General features: G+C 46.4%; 1 protein-coding gene across 6 annotated transcripts in view; it reads right to left on the bottom strand.

Annotated features, from left to right (window-relative positions):
* Positions 1 to 190: 190 nt before the first annotated feature.
* MYH10 (myosin heavy chain 10) overlaps positions 191 to 19,082 on the bottom strand; it is a 92,797-nt gene continuing 73,905 nt past the window's right edge. For all 6 annotated transcript variants that reach the window (XM_052688304.1, XM_052688302.1, XM_052688306.1 and 3 more), the window contains 19 exons: positions 18,371 to 18,508; positions 17,689 to 17,812; positions 15,219 to 15,390; positions 14,350 to 14,562; positions 14,091 to 14,235; positions 12,490 to 12,696; positions 11,378 to 11,482; positions 10,235 to 10,387; positions 9,513 to 9,761; positions 8,756 to 8,968; positions 8,099 to 8,311; positions 7,346 to 7,507; positions 5,829 to 5,957; positions 4,871 to 4,959; positions 4,585 to 4,708; positions 4,282 to 4,490; positions 3,052 to 3,160; positions 2,525 to 2,697; positions 191 to 1,809 (listed from right to left, as the gene is read on the bottom strand). In XM_052688304.1, coding sequence (XP_052544264.1) covers positions 1,665 to 1,809; positions 2,525 to 2,697; positions 3,052 to 3,160; positions 4,282 to 4,490; positions 4,585 to 4,708; positions 4,871 to 4,959; positions 5,829 to 5,957; positions 7,346 to 7,507; positions 8,099 to 8,311; positions 8,756 to 8,968; positions 9,513 to 9,761; positions 10,235 to 10,387; positions 11,378 to 11,482; positions 12,490 to 12,696; positions 14,091 to 14,235; positions 14,350 to 14,562; positions 15,219 to 15,390; positions 17,689 to 17,812; positions 18,371 to 18,508 — 3,072 coding nt within the window. In that variant the 3' untranslated portion in view covers positions 191 to 1,664. The remainder of the gene's footprint in view (positions 1,810 to 2,524; positions 2,698 to 3,051; positions 3,161 to 4,281; positions 4,491 to 4,584; positions 4,709 to 4,870; positions 4,960 to 5,828; positions 5,958 to 7,345; positions 7,508 to 8,098; positions 8,312 to 8,755; positions 8,969 to 9,512; positions 9,762 to 10,234; positions 10,388 to 11,377; positions 11,483 to 12,489; positions 12,697 to 14,090; positions 14,236 to 14,349; positions 14,563 to 15,218; positions 15,391 to 17,688; positions 17,813 to 18,370; positions 18,509 to 19,082) is intronic.

The raw sequence follows: 19,082 nt of genomic DNA on the forward strand, positions 1-19,082 counted from the left end.
CAGGAGAGGTCAGACCTGACAGCTACAGAACTGGAGCTCGGAGGCGTTTGGAGGCATTGAGATCCCTTTGTGATCCAGAGCTGCACTCCATGGAAGTTGTAAGGCTCAGCCCTCCCCCAACACTTCACGCTGTACTGAGGTAGAAGAGAGCAAAACAGAAAACCAAAACACTAAGAAGGGAGAAGTCAGCTTCCAGCCATATTCTCATTTATTAAGGTCTATGCCAGCCTCAAGAAATAGCTCTTCCTGTAAGTAAACAGAGCAGGCGGCCACAGCTATAATGAATAAATTTATTGTCTTACAAAAATCATTGTCTAGAAATATGGGTATACAAGAAAACAAGATATTTGCAGTCAGATGCCTGGTGGTCAACAGCCAGTTTGATTAAAAATACCCAAACACACAACACAACCTTTGCGACAGATGTTAAAGCTTTTAACCAAAAAAAGGAAATCCGTATCTGTTTGTTGGGCGCGTGGCAGAGGAAGGTTCCTATTAACACTGATTCATCGTCACTAATATCCATAATACCACTTGGACTAGAGAGGTACATGATATGAAGCACAGTCAAAATTAATACATTAAATCATCGTTATATAGGCAAATTATATATGTAACATTGTCTTAGTACTGTAGTGTCTAAGGCACTTTCTGTAATGTCAGTTTTTCAGCTATTTAAACAAAAAGAACGCTAACTACTCGCTGTAATACTGCTCAAAATAAAAAACAACAGCAACAACAACGAAAGAAGGATTCACATCCACTGGCTTGTTAACTGCAGGCAGGCAACACCCTCTGTGCAGCGCTGGCAGCGCGGCCGTGGCACCGTCCTGAAGTTCATAAATTACTGCGCCTGTGCTGATGCTTGTTTTCCACTGGTGTTCACATTGAACTCGCCTTAGTGTATATGTACAGAGCTGGTGGGCATGGAAGAGCAGGATGCTACAGCTGCAAAGTACTGTACAGAGAGGAACGGTGACGCGGTTTGCCTGTACTGCATGACACTAATGGATGAAGCAGGTGCTGAGAACACTCCAAAATGGTTCTGAGGGTTAAAAAATGGACACTACTCACTCATCCCTACGCTTCCCTCTAACGCTTCCCGAGGCTCTTCACAGTTCACTCCCTGATTGTGTGCCGATCACAACAGTTAGGAGAAAAAAAGATGCGGGTGCGGTTTGGTCTTCAACGATCCGAGGGGCCCAGCGCAGCCAGGGCTGCCCGAGCACAGAAGAAATGGAAGGATGTTGTCTGCACAAAGCATGCTGAGCCATGCCAATGGGGCCGTCCCAACCACCTACCCTCTGGGAATGAAGTTTCGTGGGGTTTTTTTAACCGATACAGAAAGTTTCATCCTTCACATGATGCTTTATAAAATGGCTTTACAATGAGTGTCTGGAAAATAGATGCACTGAACAGAGACGATCCCGTTTTGTTACTATATGTAAAAAAAAAAGCAGTTGTACCTATATCTGAAGCGGGGTACAGTATGGTGAGGCTGGAGAGCCTTAAGACATAGTTGACCTACGGTAAGTAACCTTGTAGCATGCCGACATTTTGTAAGGCAGATTTAGGGCCACAAGGCAGCCTGGTGGTCAGGAAAGTCCTCCTCGCTCTGCCCACTGTGGTGTAAAGGTCTCTGCATGCAAACGGTGTGCGGGGCTCTACTCAGCAGGGCTCGGCTGCGCCTCGTTCACGTCGCTGCCTTTGCTCTCCGCGTCGTCGTCCGAGAGCTCCAGGGAGGCCCCTTCGATGTGCAGCTGGCGCCTGCCGGATCGGCTGGAGGAAAAGGTGATGGGGCCGCCCCTCCTGCAAGCATCAAGCAGAGAACAGCCTTTGCATCGTCCTCACGCTGCCCTGACGGCTCCCAGCTGAGCTGCAGGGGCACAACGCTGCCCCAGGTTCCCAGGAGGAGCGTTGGAAGCACTGCTCCCATCACAGGACGCCCACAGACGTTCTGCTGCTCTGCTTATTTCACACCACGCACTGAGCAGGGTGGGTTCTTCAAAAGCAGCTTGCTTAGGAAGCGCTGCACTGCACCCCTCCTGCCACTGCTGGCCCTGCAGCAGCCCACGCTGGCTTTCCTCTTGTCGCCTCCCCTCCTCCAGCCCCGCTCCGTACCGGATACAAATGCTGAGAGCAGAGCTTTGCAATCCAAGTGTGAAAAGCTCCCCTGGAGTCGGCTGGGAGCAACACAATCAGTGCTTGCCACTAGAAGAGCATAACTGAGCCATGTCGCCTCCTGCTGCTGGACTCAGGCACCGGCCCCAGCCAACCCAGGATATACGCTCTGAAGAGCTCTGGCTCAAGAGCCATCAGGAACATCTTCACAGCCAGCAGCTGCCTCAGCACCATCACACCAGGCTCAGGCATCAGCTCCCAGCAGACTCCAGTGCAGCCCATCTCCTAACAGCAACAGCTCTGCTTCCACAGCTCCACAGCTGAGCGGCCCCCAAGGACGCAGCATTACAGACACGGTCAGAGGGCACCCAGATGAAGCCCTGCCAACTCCTGCACCACGTACCTTAACCTGTTTTTCAGGGTGCTGACCTCCCTGCTCAGGCCCTCGTTAGCCTCTGTGGCATCGTCCAGCTCACGCTGCAGTTTACGTCGGGAAGCATTTGCACGTGTGGCTTCCTCCTCAGCCTCCTCCAGCTGACGCTTCAGCTGCTTCATCCTGGCGTTTGCTTTTTCCATCTAAAACACAAAATCAAGTTGTCGGGATCAAACTCAGCAGCTGCAGCCCTGCAGCGTGGAAAGGCAGAGAGGTTCTCCAGCGCCCCAACCACCCCTGCTGGAGACGGAGCCTCAGTGCAGACTCCCATCTGGATTCCTGGGAACAGCCCTCAACTCCTGGGTCTCAGAGATGTGCGTAACACATCATCACAGCAGAGCTATCACAGGGAGCAGGCAAGGAACCACTCCGCCAGTTCAGCTATCGAGACTGGGATTCCCTCACGTCTTCATTAAAAAGCTTCTTAACGATGCCCTTCCACTCAAAGCAGGCTCTTTCCCATCTTTCCCAAGCACAAACTAAGCCCCTCCACCCACCTGCTCCTTGTATTGGTCTGCGTGTCGGCGCTCGTCCTCCACCTGCATGAAGACTTCTTTTAATTTCTTCTCTGTGCGTCGCACCAGTTTGTTTGCAGCTGCTCTTTCCCTGGAAAGGATCAGAAGCCACGTGGAGGCTGTGAGCACCAGCTTTAGAAGCATGCAGTACGAGCACTGAGCAGCAAAGTACCGTCAGAGGGCTGAAAGGAGGCACAGCGATGTGCTTCTACACAGCAAGATTCAACAGAGCAGTGCTAAGCAATGTCATGGTCCTGAGCCAAAAGCCCAAGAGGAATGAAGGTGGGGATAAGACAGCCCACTTTCAATCTTCCTAAGACAAGGCAGGGAAAAAAGAAGTTGGAGGACTGAGATGGAAAGCAGCAGTCTGGAGAAAGACGACTTGTCCACAGCACAAGATTTACTTCAAAGAATGTCTGAGGTGAGGAGGGACCCCTGTAGGCCATCTGCTCCACAGGGCCATCAGAGCTGCTTTTCCATACCCAGCAGCTTTTGAATGCCTCCAAGGAAGAGACCCCACAATCTCTCCACAACTGGTGCTCCGTCACCCCCAGTCAAAAAGTGCTTCCTGATGCTCAGGTGGAACCCTCTGTATTCCAGCCCTGCCCACTGCCTTCTGTCCTGTTCCCAGGCACCACTGACAAGAGCCAGGCTCCATTCTCTGCACCTCTCTGATGGATGTGTGTGCACAGATGGGTGTCCCCAATCCTCCTCCAGGCTCTGCAGTCACAGCTTTAAGCCCTTCCTCACAGGAGAGAAGCTCCAGGTCCTTCAGCATCCCTGTGGCCCTCCTTCCCTTTAAAGCCTAACCCATAGAGACGAGTGTCTCAAGGAGATGTTTGGTCTTAAGAAGCTCCTACTAAAGCAGCTGTGGTTTCTGGGACTGCCAGTCCACACAGTCACAGAATCACAGAATGGCCAGGGTTGGAAGGGACCTCAAGGATCATGAATCTCCAACCCCCTGCCACATGCAGGGCCACCAACCACAATCACTTGTTAACTTCAAGAAATACATCAGCAGTTTCAGTTAAGGAGCACACACTGAAACTTTCAGCCCCAGTGCATCTGATTCAAGTCAGTCCCTCCAACAGGTTTCTAGATACGAAAACCTACTAGCTGTGCAGGAGCTGTGAGCTCACACCTCAGCCCCACAGTACCGTAAGGCACGGATGTCTCAGACACTCTACTGACAGCACACAGATTTTTCCTTACTTTGCTTCCTGCTCAAGCTGTTCTTCTAGCTGAGCAATCTTGGCCTCTAGAGTAGAAATCGTTGCCTTGAACTTTGACTTCACCGATCCCTCCAGCTCCTGCAGCTTGGCTTTCAGCTCCTTGTTCTGCCTCTCCAGCTGCTGCCGTGCATTTTCGCTCTTCTGCGCGGCGCTGCGCTCCCCGGCCAGCTCAGAATTCAGCGTGTCAACCTTTCAGAGGAGGGGAACGGATCATTTGGTGCCATTCACAGCCTCCACTCGACCCAAGCTCCAGCTGTCCTGACAGCAACCGCCAGCAACTCACCTGCAGCGTGGTTTTCCGGAACCGCTCGTTGAGAAGCTCCATGTTGCTCTGCTCTTCTTCCAGCTCCTCCTCCAGCTGTGCAATGCGAGCCTCCAGCCGGCGCTTCTCATCCAGCAGCGCTGACCTAGGAGAGAAGCACTGGGCTCAGCACACGTTCAGTGCGATGCGCAGCCGGTCGCTTTGCATTCACGAAGACGAATGAACACAGAATTTGCCATCAGGCTTTTGAGCACCGCAGCCGCTGCTGCCTGAAGCCCTTCAGACGCTGCTGCGCCTGACGACTCACTTTCCTGAAGCGCTGTTTGCGATCTCGTCAGCCAGCTCGTCCCTCTCCTGCTCAGCGTGACGGCGGGCTCGTTCAGATGCTGCAAACTCCTGCAAAGGTTTCAGAAGAGACGTGTTATGCATCTCGGAAGGCCTGGAAACAGTTTGTCCTTGGAGATGCTTCTGGGAGATGCTTGAAAGGTAATATTGCTGCAATCACAGAACCATAGAATGGCCTGGGTTGCAAAGGAGCACAGTTCTCATCAGCTCCAACCCCCTGCTGTGTGCAGGTCGCCAACCAGCAGCCCAGGCTGCCCAGAGCCACATCCAGCCTGGCCTTGAATGCCTGCAGGGATGGGGCATCCACAGCCTCTAAAACACCCAAACAACAGAAACACTGAAGCTGTAAGAAGTAAGAAAACAGATAGCGTTGGACTGATCACAGTGCTCAATGTAAAACAGGCACTATGTTAAGCAAGCTGAGTTTCTTACACCTCCAGAGTACAGAGCACCAATGCAAAAAAAGAAAACACACTGTGGGGCTTCAGCACAGTAGAATAAACAGCACTGAATTTCACATCTGAAGCTGTATTACGTGGCAGAAAGTCAGACTTCAGTGGTCCACTGAGGTGGGATGGTGGGATTCCTGGCCTTTCTGCATTTCCAATCCCCAGTGTCAGTACTGACTGTGCACCACAACTCGCAGAGACTCCTGAACCTCCCTGCAAGTTCAGTGAGGCCTCGTATCTCATAAGCTGTCATGCAGCTCAGACAGAGAAGTAAAGGATTCAGCTGGAATGATTCCACTGAAGCCCGAGCTCATAGGAGAGCTGCTGAAGGAAGCAGGGTGATGGGGTGGGAAGAGAAAGCTCTGCTGGCTCCCATTTCTGTTCAACACAGTAGGACAGATTTTCACTCCTACTGCCCAACCTTCTCCTTACTCTACCAAGGAAAATAAGCGTGGTGAAGTTCACTCTCACCTCCTGGAGCTGAAGTATTTCTGCTTCCAGACCTTTCAGTTTCTTTTCGCTCTCCTTGGACTGAGCAAAGATCTCGTCTCTGGACGCACGCGCCTCTTCCAGCTCCCGCTGGTAGTCCTTCATTTGAGCCTGCGGTTGGAAAAGTCCCACAGCCACGCTGCATTAGGGAGCCACGAGATCTATCAGGAGCTCTGAAGCATTTCTGACCCTTTAGAGCAAAGGCCTCCTTCCCCCAGAGCGACTTCATTCCATTTCAATGCACCTTCAATTATTTTTACAATTTAACTTCATTTTCTTGTCTCCATCATGCATTCCTCATCACAAATACCCTATTATAGGGCTTTCCTTAATTTGTTTGATATATTTCTTGTTGAGAAAAGAACTCAAAAGAGTTGTTCAATTACATTTGTTGTGGAACTCGTGGAAAAGATAAGGCTTTTGGAGTGATTTGGGGAAAAAAAATCTATGTACTTCGACTGGAAAAGCGTATTTCAGTTACACAAGGTAAAACTGACCTCAGTGCAGCAGTACCAAACCCAGACAGGCTGGAAGCTCATGTTAGCTTCTACTTACACACACTGCTAAGACCTCAGTGTGCATTAAGCTGCACCAGTTTGACTTAAGATACTAAAAGAGCACGAAAGCTGGAGAGAAACTGCATTTAAATTAGACTTGCATCTTTGGAATGCCTCCAATCCTGAGAATACTTATTTTGGGTGCTTGCATGAAGGCACACAGAGCTCAGCAACAAGATCTCTACCTGACCTGTCCTTCTGGAGGGGAGCACGATGCTGTCAGGCACCAGCACGGCCTGCTTCAGCCTTCCCTCCTCACCCACAGCCTGGACTCTGGCCCAGAGCTGTCTCTGTTCTGCTGGACTGGCAAGGCTCAGAGAGGACAGGGCAGAAAGGCGCCTTAATTTGCTGTGTGCCTTACGTGGCCTTGCCACGATCTCACACTTCTGCAGCTTTGGACCACGGCACTGAGAAATCTTTGGCAAAACTCAACTCTACCAAATGTTGAATATTTTTCTGGGAATGGGAAATAAATCCTCAGTGCAAGGACTGGGATCTCTTGCCAAAGAAGAAGAATGAGCAACTTGGAGCTTTTTAAAAGCAACTGGAAGTTACTCCTTCTTTTTCTCTGAAGCGCTTTTGGCTGACAATGCCTGAAGATGTTCTTGAGGAAGCAGCAATCAGGAACAGCTGAGCCCAAATCAGCAAATTCAAAGACATAAAATTTAAAAAATGTGCCCTGTAAAGCAGTATTCAGCAAATCCTTCAGGAAAGTGTTGAAACAAAGGAAAAGACCACGACTGGCCAGAAGTCCATGGGGGGCAGCCTGAACTCCGTACCAACAGAAGGATGAGAAGAGATGCTGTGTTCAGGCCGGATGCTCTGCCATGCCAGCAGTCGAGTTTCGACACTCCTGCTGCCTCCTGCCTACAGATGTGTTTAATGAGAAGCAGCAGACGTGACTGTCAGCAGAGGACAGAGCACAGCTCGAGCTGGGCTTACCTGCAGCTTACGCAGCTGTTTGATGGCTTCATCTCGAGCCTTGTTTGCAGCTTCTATCTGACCCTCCAGGTCCTTCAGGTCCATCTCCATTTTCTTCTTGGCTGCTACAGCAAGAGCCCTCTGCTTGCGCTCATCCTCCAGCTCTGCCTCCAGCTCTCGCACCTGTGAGGTGAAGGCATTCAGCAGATCTGTGCCAGCAGTGGAACCAACACCAAGTCCCAACTAATGGTCTGAGAACCCAAAAGGCCTTTGAGCAACTGAATGAATGGGACTTGATTGGAAGAGACTACAGAATGCAAGCTAAGGGGCAGATGGCAAAAAACAAATCCACAAATTGGAAGCAGAGATCTCTGATCTGACAAAGAAGGAAACAGACAATAACTCACTGTTAGAAGCATTCCCATTTCATCTGTTCAGCTACTTAGTGATCATGAGTTATTTCTTTTGTATATAAAAACCAACTTCGCTCCTTATGTTAACATCAATGGCTCCCATCCTAGGCAAGTTAATGACAATTTTTGCATTGTAAAACTTCAGAAGCCTTCCAAGGCTGTTTGTTTCTACAAGACCCACATATTAGAGATTCTCAGCTATTCAGTAAGATCAATGCTAGAGATCTTTTATAGGGTGGGGTCTTTAAGGAAATGATTTTATTTTCTAGTAGTAGGTTACTAAGGAAGCCCAAAACTTTGGCAACAGGCCTCACACCCTTCCCTCTATGAAGTGCAATGAAGTGCAGTAAACCAGACATACTTGTTTCACCAGCATCCTCTTTTTCTCTTCATTCTGCTCATCTCTGGCTTGCAGATCTCTCTCAAACTGAGCTTTCATAGCTTGCATGTTCACCTCCAAACGAAGCTTAGCATCTTCTGTGGCCTGCAGTTCATCTTCCAGTTCCTCAAGTTGAGTTCTCATCTCTTCAACCTGTTGCTCTAAAGTTCGCTTGGATTTCTCCAGCTCATGGACCTAAACCACAAGCATTTATCAGACCCTCAGCTATCTAAACAAGAGTGTTAGTAACAGTGAAGGAAGGCACGGACACAGCAGCTCTGCTTTGTGATGATGTCTGAATCAGAACAGCAGAGAAGCTTTTCTAACTCTGCACAGCAACAAAAAGCTGTGTAGATTATAGGAGGAGGAGCTGTGCAGTCAATGTGACAAAGAGAACACACTGAGACAAAGCTCTTGAACCTCGAGCAGCCATTTAGCCAGCAACTTCTGCCCTCCATGGTCTCTTTGGAGGACGTGATTAAGCCTGAAATGTTACCTCCAGACTCTGTGCATTCATACCTCGAGTAGTTTGTGTTACACAATGCTTTCTGTCGTGTCAAACGTCCCCCTCCAGTGAGGGAGTTTTACTGTGCTATCCCCCATGTAGTGTAACAAAATAAAAGGAGGAGAAGTACTTACATTTTTGCCCACATCATCTTTAGAACTCATTAAGTCCTCCATATCTGCACGCAATTGTTTGTTCTGTCTCTCAAATTCTTCCTTTGCTTCCAGGGCTTCTTCCAAAGCCCGAGCCAGAGACAGTGCTTTTGTTTCCTTCTCCCTTGCCTCTGCCTCAGCACGATCTCTCTCCTCTGCATATCTAGCAGAAATGTTCTTCTCTTCTGCCAGCATCTGAACAACAAAATCACACAAACAGATAAATCAATCTCCTTGTTCTATAATCAGCTCCTTACAGCCCTGTGTGTTACAGTCATTCAAGTGGTCAATGGTTTAGGTTTAACCAGCCTTCAGAAGTTCTCTCTGGCCTTTTAGGACGTGGTCAGAGCACTGGTTAAGGAAACAGCTGAAGCTGTTCAGGGATGAGATGAGGAAAGCAAGCTATCAGTCAACACGAATGTGTTCAATTTGACTTTTGGTCCTCCTGTCCTTTCTTACTGTAATCCCTCAAGCTTAACTAAAGCTTTTTAAGTCGAGTTTCTGTTCCAATATCATTTCCTTTTGTACACATAAGGAGCTTATTTCGTGATGAAACAGAACTCAAAGGTGACACGTAGCTCACGGGGTGCCCACCCAAAAAAGGGGCACGATGCTCCCATCAGAGTCATCAACAACCACCGTGCCCTGGCTGGATTCTTCTATCTCTAACATTAATGCAGTAACTACTGAAGCAAACGCCATTTAAAGACTGCAGTAAGATGACAGGAAATGAGATTACCTGATCGAATTTCTTCTGCTTTTTCTCCAGGTTAGACACAATCTGGCGCTGATGATCCAGATCTACCATCAAGTCATCCAGCTCTTGCTGCAGGCGATTCTTTGTCTTTTCCAGTTTGTCATAAGCCATTGCCTTCTCTTCCAGGCGTTGGCTTAAGGACTCCATATCCTTCAGTAATTTCTTCTTATTCTCCTCCAAACCTTCAATTGTTCCCAGGTCATCATCTACCTTCTTCTTAGCCTCTGCTAACTGAAATGTATCAGAAGAAGATAACAGTGCTTAACAAAAGCATCAAGCCCAGACTACAAAACCACAAACAGCTGCTATCACTGGCTAAAGTAACACAAAAATGGTGAGCCAGCAGCAAACAAAACAGAGCCATGTTCTGCCCATTACAGTTGGTTGTGCCAATCATTGCTGCAGTGGGGGAACAACACAGGAAGCACCATTCAGAAATGCAATCCACCATTTCTGCAAGTTAGATCACAGGCTGTCCTGAATTGCAAGGGACCCTGAAGACCACCCAGTTCCAATTCCCTGCTATGAACAGAGCACCTTCCACCCAGAGCAGGCTGCTGAAGGCTGTGCCCAGCCTGAGCCCTTCCAGGGACAGGGCACCCACAGCCCCACAGACACCACACACAGCCTGGCTTGGCGACTTCAGATGATGTTTTCCCCAGTTTTCAGACCTTACAGACGTCCCACCCTGTGCAACAGCCCACCTGTGCCTGCAAGGCCAGCATCTGTTTCTCCAGGTTCTTCCTGGCCTCCTCCTCCTCTTCCTGCTGCTCTTGCAGGTTGTTCTTCTCCTCTTCTAGCTGCCTAATTCTGCTGCTCAGGTTGAGTTTCTGGCGGGTTTCTTCCTGAAGTAGTTCCTGTCACACAGATATTCAAAGCTCACTTTGACTGCCATCCTCCATTGCTCTATCAAGAGTTTCAGGCTTAATTATTTTTCTTGCAAGATTCTCATTCAGTGACATGCTTATGAAAACAACTGAAATTCAGTTTTCCAATAAGGCAGTAAACGTTCATTTGGGGCAAACCTCTCTAAAGCTTATTTCTGATAAGGGAATGTATGCCACAGTGTTCTAGAAGTTCATAGATAATATTTTTCCTTTGTTTAGAAGGGATGAGCTGAGAAATTATCTTTAGAATTTGCTTTTCCTCTTTAGGACGAGCATAGAATACCTATTTGAAATGACCTAGGAATAAAAAAGCAGCAGTAAATCTTGCAGTGGCAGCACACCGAAGCTTTGCTTGTACTGCAGCAATCTAAAAGTCAGTTGAAAAAACAGCTGTCATGTGGTAATAAAACCTGTTGTAATAGAAATTAATGAAGGTGTAGCAACCTTCCCTCAGCCCCCTTCCTCATCCCCTTAACATCATTCAGGTAGTCAGCATTTCTACACCTGAAGAAATGTATTTGAGTGATAATGCCATGAAACCTACCTTATTTAAAATAAACAACAGCTACAGGCAGTTTTAAGACCTTAAGCTGTAAGAAATGCTACCAGCCCTCACCTCGAGGCACCTTCCATATCCTTCAAGAATCTCATTCACATCAACATTCTACTTGGGAGAGCTCTTCCTGACTAAACACTTATCTCCCACAGACTACAAAACAGAACAGAAACTCAAAGGTTACTGTCTATCAAACAGTGCATCTCTGATCAGGAAAAACTGGCCTCACACGTAGCTGAGCAGTCGTTCACACGTCATATTTCACTGGACACAAAGAGGAAGTACAGATTCTATTCAGTGGACTTTCAAAGCCACGAATGAAAAACGTGTTTTCTGCTCTGCAGTCAGCAGTTTGGTAAGGAACAAAGCTCAAGTGCAGATCTCAGGCTTTGCTGCACACACACCTGTGTATCCTGAAGCTGGGATTCCAAACTAGCTGCATCCTTGGCAAACTTGATGCCTTTCTTCTCTGCTTCCTCCAGGAGACTTGAGACATTATCCAACTCGTTCTGCAAAGCAAGCAGCCTCAAGGTAACAGCATGCAGCTGACTCATGGCAAATCCTGCATCCCACTGGGAGCTGGAGCTTCAGAACCAGCCTCAGATTCCAGGTATGCAGTGACAACAGTAGCTCCCAGTATGCAGGTATCACAAACTAAATGTAAACTTAAGCTGGATGCCAGTATTGAGCTTCAGTGGTGTAAGATGGCAGCTATGCCATTTAATGGAACATGTCACTCCAGTATCTGCAGGCCAATATTCTGCACTCATAGTCAAGTGTTATTCTTAATTATGGGACTGTATGGGAGCATGAATTCAAGGATTATCATGATGACATCTGGCTTTAAGGCACCTCTGCAAAGGCCACCAACGTCAGGTGCCAACTCCAGTTACTTCAGACTGTGTTTCTTAGGGGCTACTGTAAGAGGATGCATGAAGTCTTCCTCTGAAACGAACTGGGCCATCCCCATTCTGAAGGGCATTATGTTGATTCACCTCACAAGTCAGCCCTGGTCCTTTTTTGCTCATTTTCTCTATTTCCCAAATAATGGGACTTGCAATCCTTACCTGCCAAGATCCCAACTCTGGGCACAAAAGGCAACCAGTGACTTTCAGCGCATTTTGCTCTCACCTCCACATGAGGACAGCCCAGTCTGCTCAGCCCTCCATCCAAGATCAAACCTGCAGGCCAGCAGCTGGCAAAGCCTCCTTCAGGATTTGGTCTCCGGGATGCGAACGCACTCAGAAGGCACCATTAATTATTACACAGCTGACACTCAGAACATAACCCTGAGCTTTTGGGGCTATTTTTTTCAGAGGTCATCACTTCAAGGCTCCTGAAGTCCCCACCAGCAGCACGATGAGGTCACTGCCCACCTCTGGCACCCAGGAGCCCAACTCCCGCAGCCCCAGCTGCATCTTTGAAGGATGCTTCGCCCAGTTATTCCTGCAGACATCTGAAGTTTTTCACTTCCTTGCCTATTTTTCAGCAGCCCAGGACTTCCATAAAGCCTTACCTGCAGCTTGTTGGCTTTCTCCGCCAGCTCCACCCTCAGCCTTTCGCCTTCTGTCACCTTAGCAGTCAGTTCTTGTACCTGAGCATCAAGCTTCTTCCTCTTATGCTCAGACTCTGCCTTGACCTGCTGCAACACCTTCACTTCACAGGCCAACTCCTTGTTGTCAGACTCCAGGCCTTGCTTGTTTTTTTCAAGATTTGCTTTGAACTAGGAAAGAAAAAAATGAAAGAAATTCAACACTTTGTTACACGTATCAATAAAGAAATCTGCTTCAAAAAAATTGTAACTCAGTCCAGCAAATCCACTTCACAAGTTCAAAGATAAAACAAGCACTCAGCAAGCTGCAAGTCCAGTGCTTAACATGTTGCCAGGTAACATTCTGTGTATGTTAGACAAATATGAGTTAATGCCAGTTAATCCACTTTCCGACACTGCAGGTATCAGTGAGCACCACAGGGCTCCTCTGTGACTTCAGTAAGATCTGGGACATCAGTGCTGTAAAATGACTGTTAGAGTGGCTCTGTAAGTAGGAAGGAATGTGCCCATTAACAGAGCAGCATGGCTCATCTCACAGAAATAAAAGGAAAGATATCAGCTGAAGTTGCCCTGATTTTAGTAGGCGTAGCAGCCTGCAAGTGCACAGCAAAGCACTTTCCACCACTGCACTGATATTTGTCAAAAAAGTCTTTTGAAACACCTCTTCTGCCAATTATTTTTAAGTCCCATTCTTACTATTAGTTCTGTCAGTTCCATTCTCAACAAAACTGACACCATTTTCTCAGAGGACCCTTGTTGAAGATTGCAGGGCATTTTTTTCATTTTTCATGCCCTGCTGTTGGCATTTATTAAACAAGAAGCAGAGTATGCAAGACTTTCCAGTGAAAAAAAACTCATTTTCCAGCAGTTTAACTGCTGCATTTCTCATTCAGTTATTTTCAGTGAAGGAATCCTGTGAGTTATTCCCTATATAAAAATAGGGCTACAGCTCACAAACTGTCCACAAATATATTTGTGAATGACCAACACTGCCATCACAAAAGCTAAATGCTCTTTTTTGGCAGTACTGGAATAATTCTGCTCTTGAACAAAACACCCACCAGTAGAAATAATGCTACCTCTGGGTAATAACAAAGGAGTGCCTGCTCCTACCTGCTCTGCTGGTGGTTACCACCGAAGGCAAGAGCTGCACAGATGGGCCTGGCACTGGAGTTCCCAGTACAAGTGCAGAGTTGGAGTGGCTGGAAGCACTTCACAGCACCTGCACTCAGAGCTCCTTATTTCTCAGTGCTGATGCTACAGTGTCCATATTTGGAAGCACTCTGCTGGCTGTGAACTGCTTTTCACCAAATAAGCATGTGTGCTGCTGATAACTCCCACATGATTTGATCTCTAGGTGTATTTCTTCCCAAGACCAATCGAGGCTTTTCACAGGAGCTTCAATACATTCACATGAAACACATTTGGTTCAATTGTGACAGTCATCATGTACAAATAAAGGCAATTCAGCTCTGCAGATGTGAGCAGAAGGTCCCAGAGCAGTTACATTCTTATGCAAAACCCAGAAACAGAACAATGCATTGCTGTAATTCATTTCTGCTCACCCTTTTGGCCTGTTCAAGTTGTTCAGAGAGCTCTTCCAGGGCAGTGGCATGCCTCTGCCTGATTTCCTGGATCTGTGCTTCATGGTTCTTGGTTTCCTCTTCAATTGCTTTCTTCAGCTCTGCCACCTCCTGCTCACGTTTTGTCCTACAGCAAACATCAGTTAGAAATTAAAAAAAAACAACCAAAACACCATTTTAATCTCCAGTGAATGACAGGTTAATTTTATCAGTGCTTTATTACACAGGTACGTGACCCCACCTCAGCTCTTGCTGTGCTGCAGTGGTATCCAAGGTATCTTCCAGCTCAGTTTTCAAAGCCTCCAACTCTTCACTTAAGTCTCTTTTCTGCTTTTCTGCCTTGTTGCGTGATGCCTTCTCAGATTCAAGGTCCTCCTGCAGTTCTGCAATCTGGGCCTGCAATTCTCTTATCACTTTCAGTGCATTGTTTTTCTGAACTGCTTCTTCATCTCCTCTGTTAAACAAAGGCACAACAGCCAATCATTTTTCTCTGTTCTCATAAGCCTGGCATTAATTACATACGCAATGGCTTAAAAAAACACACTGTAAAACTTCAGATAAACTGTGCAGCAGCTTTCTTAATGCCTCGACAAGCACAGTGCCATAAGATGCACTGTTAGAACGATCCAACTTTTCAAGTTCACATCCAAACGTTTCAGTTCTGCAGATCTCATTCAACACCATCCCAAAAACGCACCGTCTGCTGAATGCTTTCTGCAACACCACTCAAAAAATAAAAATGCATTTCATCTACATCAGATTGTTCCAACAGCAAGGCTACCACACAGCCCTGATCATTTGTTCCCCACCCAGCCATGGAAAGCACTCTGACTCACTGACAATTAAACGTTTTTCCCTCTTGAGTCTGAACTCTGGGGACCAAACAGCTTCCAGAGCTCCAACTCCTGTACACTGCTGCACCTTTGTAGTGCAAGGACACACAAAACACTGAATCCTGGTTTGGCCATGCCTGCTCACAGCACACTGATGTCTCCAGGTTCCCTCTGGTGTCTGTGCTAACGCTCCCAGCCCAGTATGATTACAGTTAACTCAAAGCAGTCATGGAAAGCAGCTTTCTACCATCCCTCCCAAACCCCACTGTGCTCTGACCTCGCAAGAGCAGCCTGCAGCTCTTCCTCCTTCTTGGCCAGCTGGATCTTCAGCTCTTCAATCTGGGCTTGCAGCTCAGCTATTTGGTCCTGTAGGTCTGTTGTTTCACCATCTAGTTTTCTCTTAGCTTTTTCTAACTCCTGACGTGTCTTCTCCTCTTTCTTTAGGCGCTCTATAGAAGTGACAAGGATTTGTAAGTTGTTTTGTTGGTTTTTTTTTAAATCTAATAATGCTCCAATGGTTTGGGGGCAAGGGAAGAGGGTGGCAGGAGGGGTGGAAGTTTAATTAATATTAAGTCAATTTTTCACCTAGTTTCTAGCTGGAATGCTGACTGGGAGAGAGAAAATAAAGAAGCAAAACTTCATGATGCAGAAAAAGTTCAGAGGAAGTCAGCTACCTTGGAGGAAGCAAAAAGATGGAAGTAAGGGAGCAGAAACAACTCAGCCTTAACAGAAAGTAAGGAATGGGGTCTGGCAGAAGAGCAGTTTGAAACGCCAGGTCAGATGATCACATGCACAAGGATTCAAAAATGAAGATCAGCAAAGGTTTGGAAAAAATGACAGTGTGCAGCAGCTTCTGAAGGGGGAGGCAAGGCTCCAAAACATCTACTGCAAAGTACTTTTTTAAGAAAGTTTGGACAAACAGTTTTTTGAAAGCATCTGTGCCACTAACACATCCCATGGATATTTCAAACACATCCCATGGATATTTCAAACACATCCCATGGATATTTCAAACACATCCCATGGATATTCTGCAAGGCTTTGCAAACTTTAAACTTCCTTAGTTGAGGTACTCCTGCCCTGAGGCACTTCTTTGTGAAAAACATCCCCTGATCAGTGCTCCACCAATGCACCTCAGCCCCCTGCCTGTGGCAGAGCAGGCAGTCGCTGCCCCAGCACTGCTCAGCAGCCAGCTGTGTAACACTGGAGCCACAGCAGATTTCCAAACTGATGCTTAGTGCAGACTTAGCACAACTCCACACACAAGAGCATAAACATAATTGTTAGACTTAGTTAATATTTTGTGGGTCCTCTTTATGTATAGATTTCTTTCCCATACTTTCTAAGCTTGCTCCTGGTTCAGGCCCTCATCTTCTTTATGGAAGGAGAGCCATGATGCTCAAGAATGATCTGTCACAGCCTCGCAGGGTAACTCAGACCATCAGTACGTTTCTCTGGAAAATCCTCTCCCTCTAAAAGTTTCTTACAAAACAACAACAAAAAAAGGCATTTTTCCTTCTGTTTTCACATGGTTTTTCTGAGGAGCTTTATTCAGAATGCTGCCACAAGGCAGAGAGAAGTCACAAGAAATCTGACAGCAAAATCAATTGCTTTTTTGGTCTAAATTTTAGTGCCCAACAGCGCCAAGACCCAGGCAGAGAAAGCTTTAAGGCTTCTTGAACCACTGCCAAGAGTAAATACTATTCTATAGTGCTTTGCCAGCCAAGAAATCGCGTGCCTTACACTTCAGCTTTAATTTCCATTTTTCAGCCATCCATCTCAGAACGGCACCATAACCAAAGACATCTGTCCAATAGCTTCAAAACCACTGATCCTGAGTCAAGCAAACAACGATTCCAGAATTATTTTCCAGTTTTGCTCATTCCCAACTCTTGGCCTCTGCCATAGAAGCTGAATTTTAAAGAAAATGGACATCAATCTCCTTCCATCCCTATCAGCTCAACACCCACCCACACAGGGAACACGCAGCTCTGGTGTTCCTCCATAAGCACCTCAGTTTTAAAAGTGGCAAGACAGGCCACCATGGAGCTGGTGCAAAACTATTTCCAAATTAGGACACAGGGTAATTCTGCCTTGCAATCTCAGCTTGGCACTCTACTCACACCGTGTAACAGCTATGTACAGTCACAGGGGTTTTTCATACATTTATTTTCCTTGTCAAATTAAGCAGGGTTACGTGCATACGTAGGGCAGCTTCAATCTGTGATGAAACAGTTGAACAATCCAGACAAAGTGGACAGAAAAATGGAACCATTTCAGATATACAAAACATTGAGAAAAACAAAATAATTCATTTGCTTTTTTTTGCTTAGGCTTCCAATTTTTTTTTTCTTTTTGAATAAATAAATGGCAAATAACATTCCTTCAGAAATGTTCTTTAAGAAATTATTACAGAAAAGCACAGGAATTCCTAAGAGTCAGATGCTTTGCCTTGTTAGCAAGGGATTCGTGCAACATCACGAATTCCTGACTGCATCTGTAAATGAAATGGATTCTTAAAACTGTAACGTGGGCTGAAGAACAACAAGGAGGAGCCAGATGCAACAAGCCTTGCAAGAGCACAACATTTCCTGCAAGGTTTAGGTAACAAATAACAGCTATTGAGGTATGCACGTGTCAGGGTACATTGAGAAGACCAAACCAGATATCTGTGCACTGCTGTAAGTGATCCATTCCTTTCTAGCACGACCTCAAAGCTGCTGATAGGCAGATGTAAAAGAACAAACCTTCCAAATCAGTGATCATCATCTCCTGTTTGTTCTTCAGTTTGGCCAAGTTTTTGGCCTTTTCTTCTTCTTCAGCCAGCTGAGAAGTACATTCAGCAATTCTGTCCTCCATCAGCTTCTTTTCCTAGTTAGGAGAGAAGTGAGTGGGAGGGGAATAACTTCAGTGCCTCAAAGAGTGTCTGAACAGCACAAACAATTCAAGGCACAAAATCCACAGCGATCCCACACAGCATTCTGTACAAGTGTTACTGCATGTGCCTGATCCATCAGTATTAAGGCTCAATTGGAATAAACTGAAATAAAATGGAAGCATGAACATCTGTTTCCCAAGAACATGGGATTAATGGCTGGGAGGGCTGGTTTCTTTGCTTATCACTTAAGTCTCAGAACATCTGTATAGTTCACAGAGAATAATGGTAGCACCTGCAGAGTAGCTATGACAAACTGCATCAAACTGACTGAGAGCACTAGAAACACATGGCAAGTGTGACCCTCCTAAAGGCCACTTCTAAAGCAGCTTTAAGTCTCAGCTTCAACCTGTTGCAACCCCACAAGTCTTCAGGCACAAACTCTGAAGCTAACAGAGCTCTCAAAATATCTGAAGCTGCTGCTGTCACTTGGTATCACCGATTTATTTCTGATTTATTTCTGAGGAGAATCTCTACCAACAAACGAGCCTCACCTTCAAAAATTTGGAATTTTGGTCCTCCAACAGTAGGATTTCTTCTTCCATTTTCTTGATCTTAGCTTCAGCTGTCACTTTTTCAAGCTGCAGCTTCTGCCTAGCTCCCTCCTCCTCATCCAGCTGTTCCTCCAGGTCCTGGCAAGAGAGGCAATTTGCATGTGTGTATTTTCCAGGTTATGCATTAATATTTTTCTTCTTTTACTTAGTGGAAAAAACACATTATTTTGAACAAAAAGCAAACAGTTGCCCCAAATAAAACTAAAAAAAAAAAATACTTTCACTTTGTCAGATCCAGCTACACTATCAACAAGCTGGTAAAGAAATTAAGTGTCATGTGACACAGGTGGAATCCTTTATACTCTGTATTTTAGATTTGGTTGCAGCATGCTGCCTAGGAAACGTGTTCTCACTCCACCACAATCTTTCACCTACCTAATTCTTCACATACAATAACAATACACCACAGGGGGAAATGGCACCCAGCACTATTAATTACAACCAAGATAGGTTGGGCTGCACGTCAACAACTTCCTAGGATACTGCATCCAAATAGGGTATAAAAGCACACGTGGTGGGGAAAAGATGCCACAGGACACCAGTTTACACAGTAAACTGTACGAATCCAGAGCTGATTTCTGATTTCTGTATGAATCTAGAGCTCAATCCTACAACTGAATGGCTTTGAGATTGGCACAAGTACCTCGATGCC

Source organism: Tympanuchus pallidicinctus, unplaced genomic scaffold (assembly GCF_026119805.1).
Source record: "Tympanuchus pallidicinctus isolate F22 unplaced genomic scaffold, pur_lepc_1.0 scaffold23, whole genome shotgun sequence".
Taxonomy (NCBI): domain Eukaryota; kingdom Metazoa; phylum Chordata; class Aves; order Galliformes; family Phasianidae; genus Tympanuchus; species Tympanuchus pallidicinctus.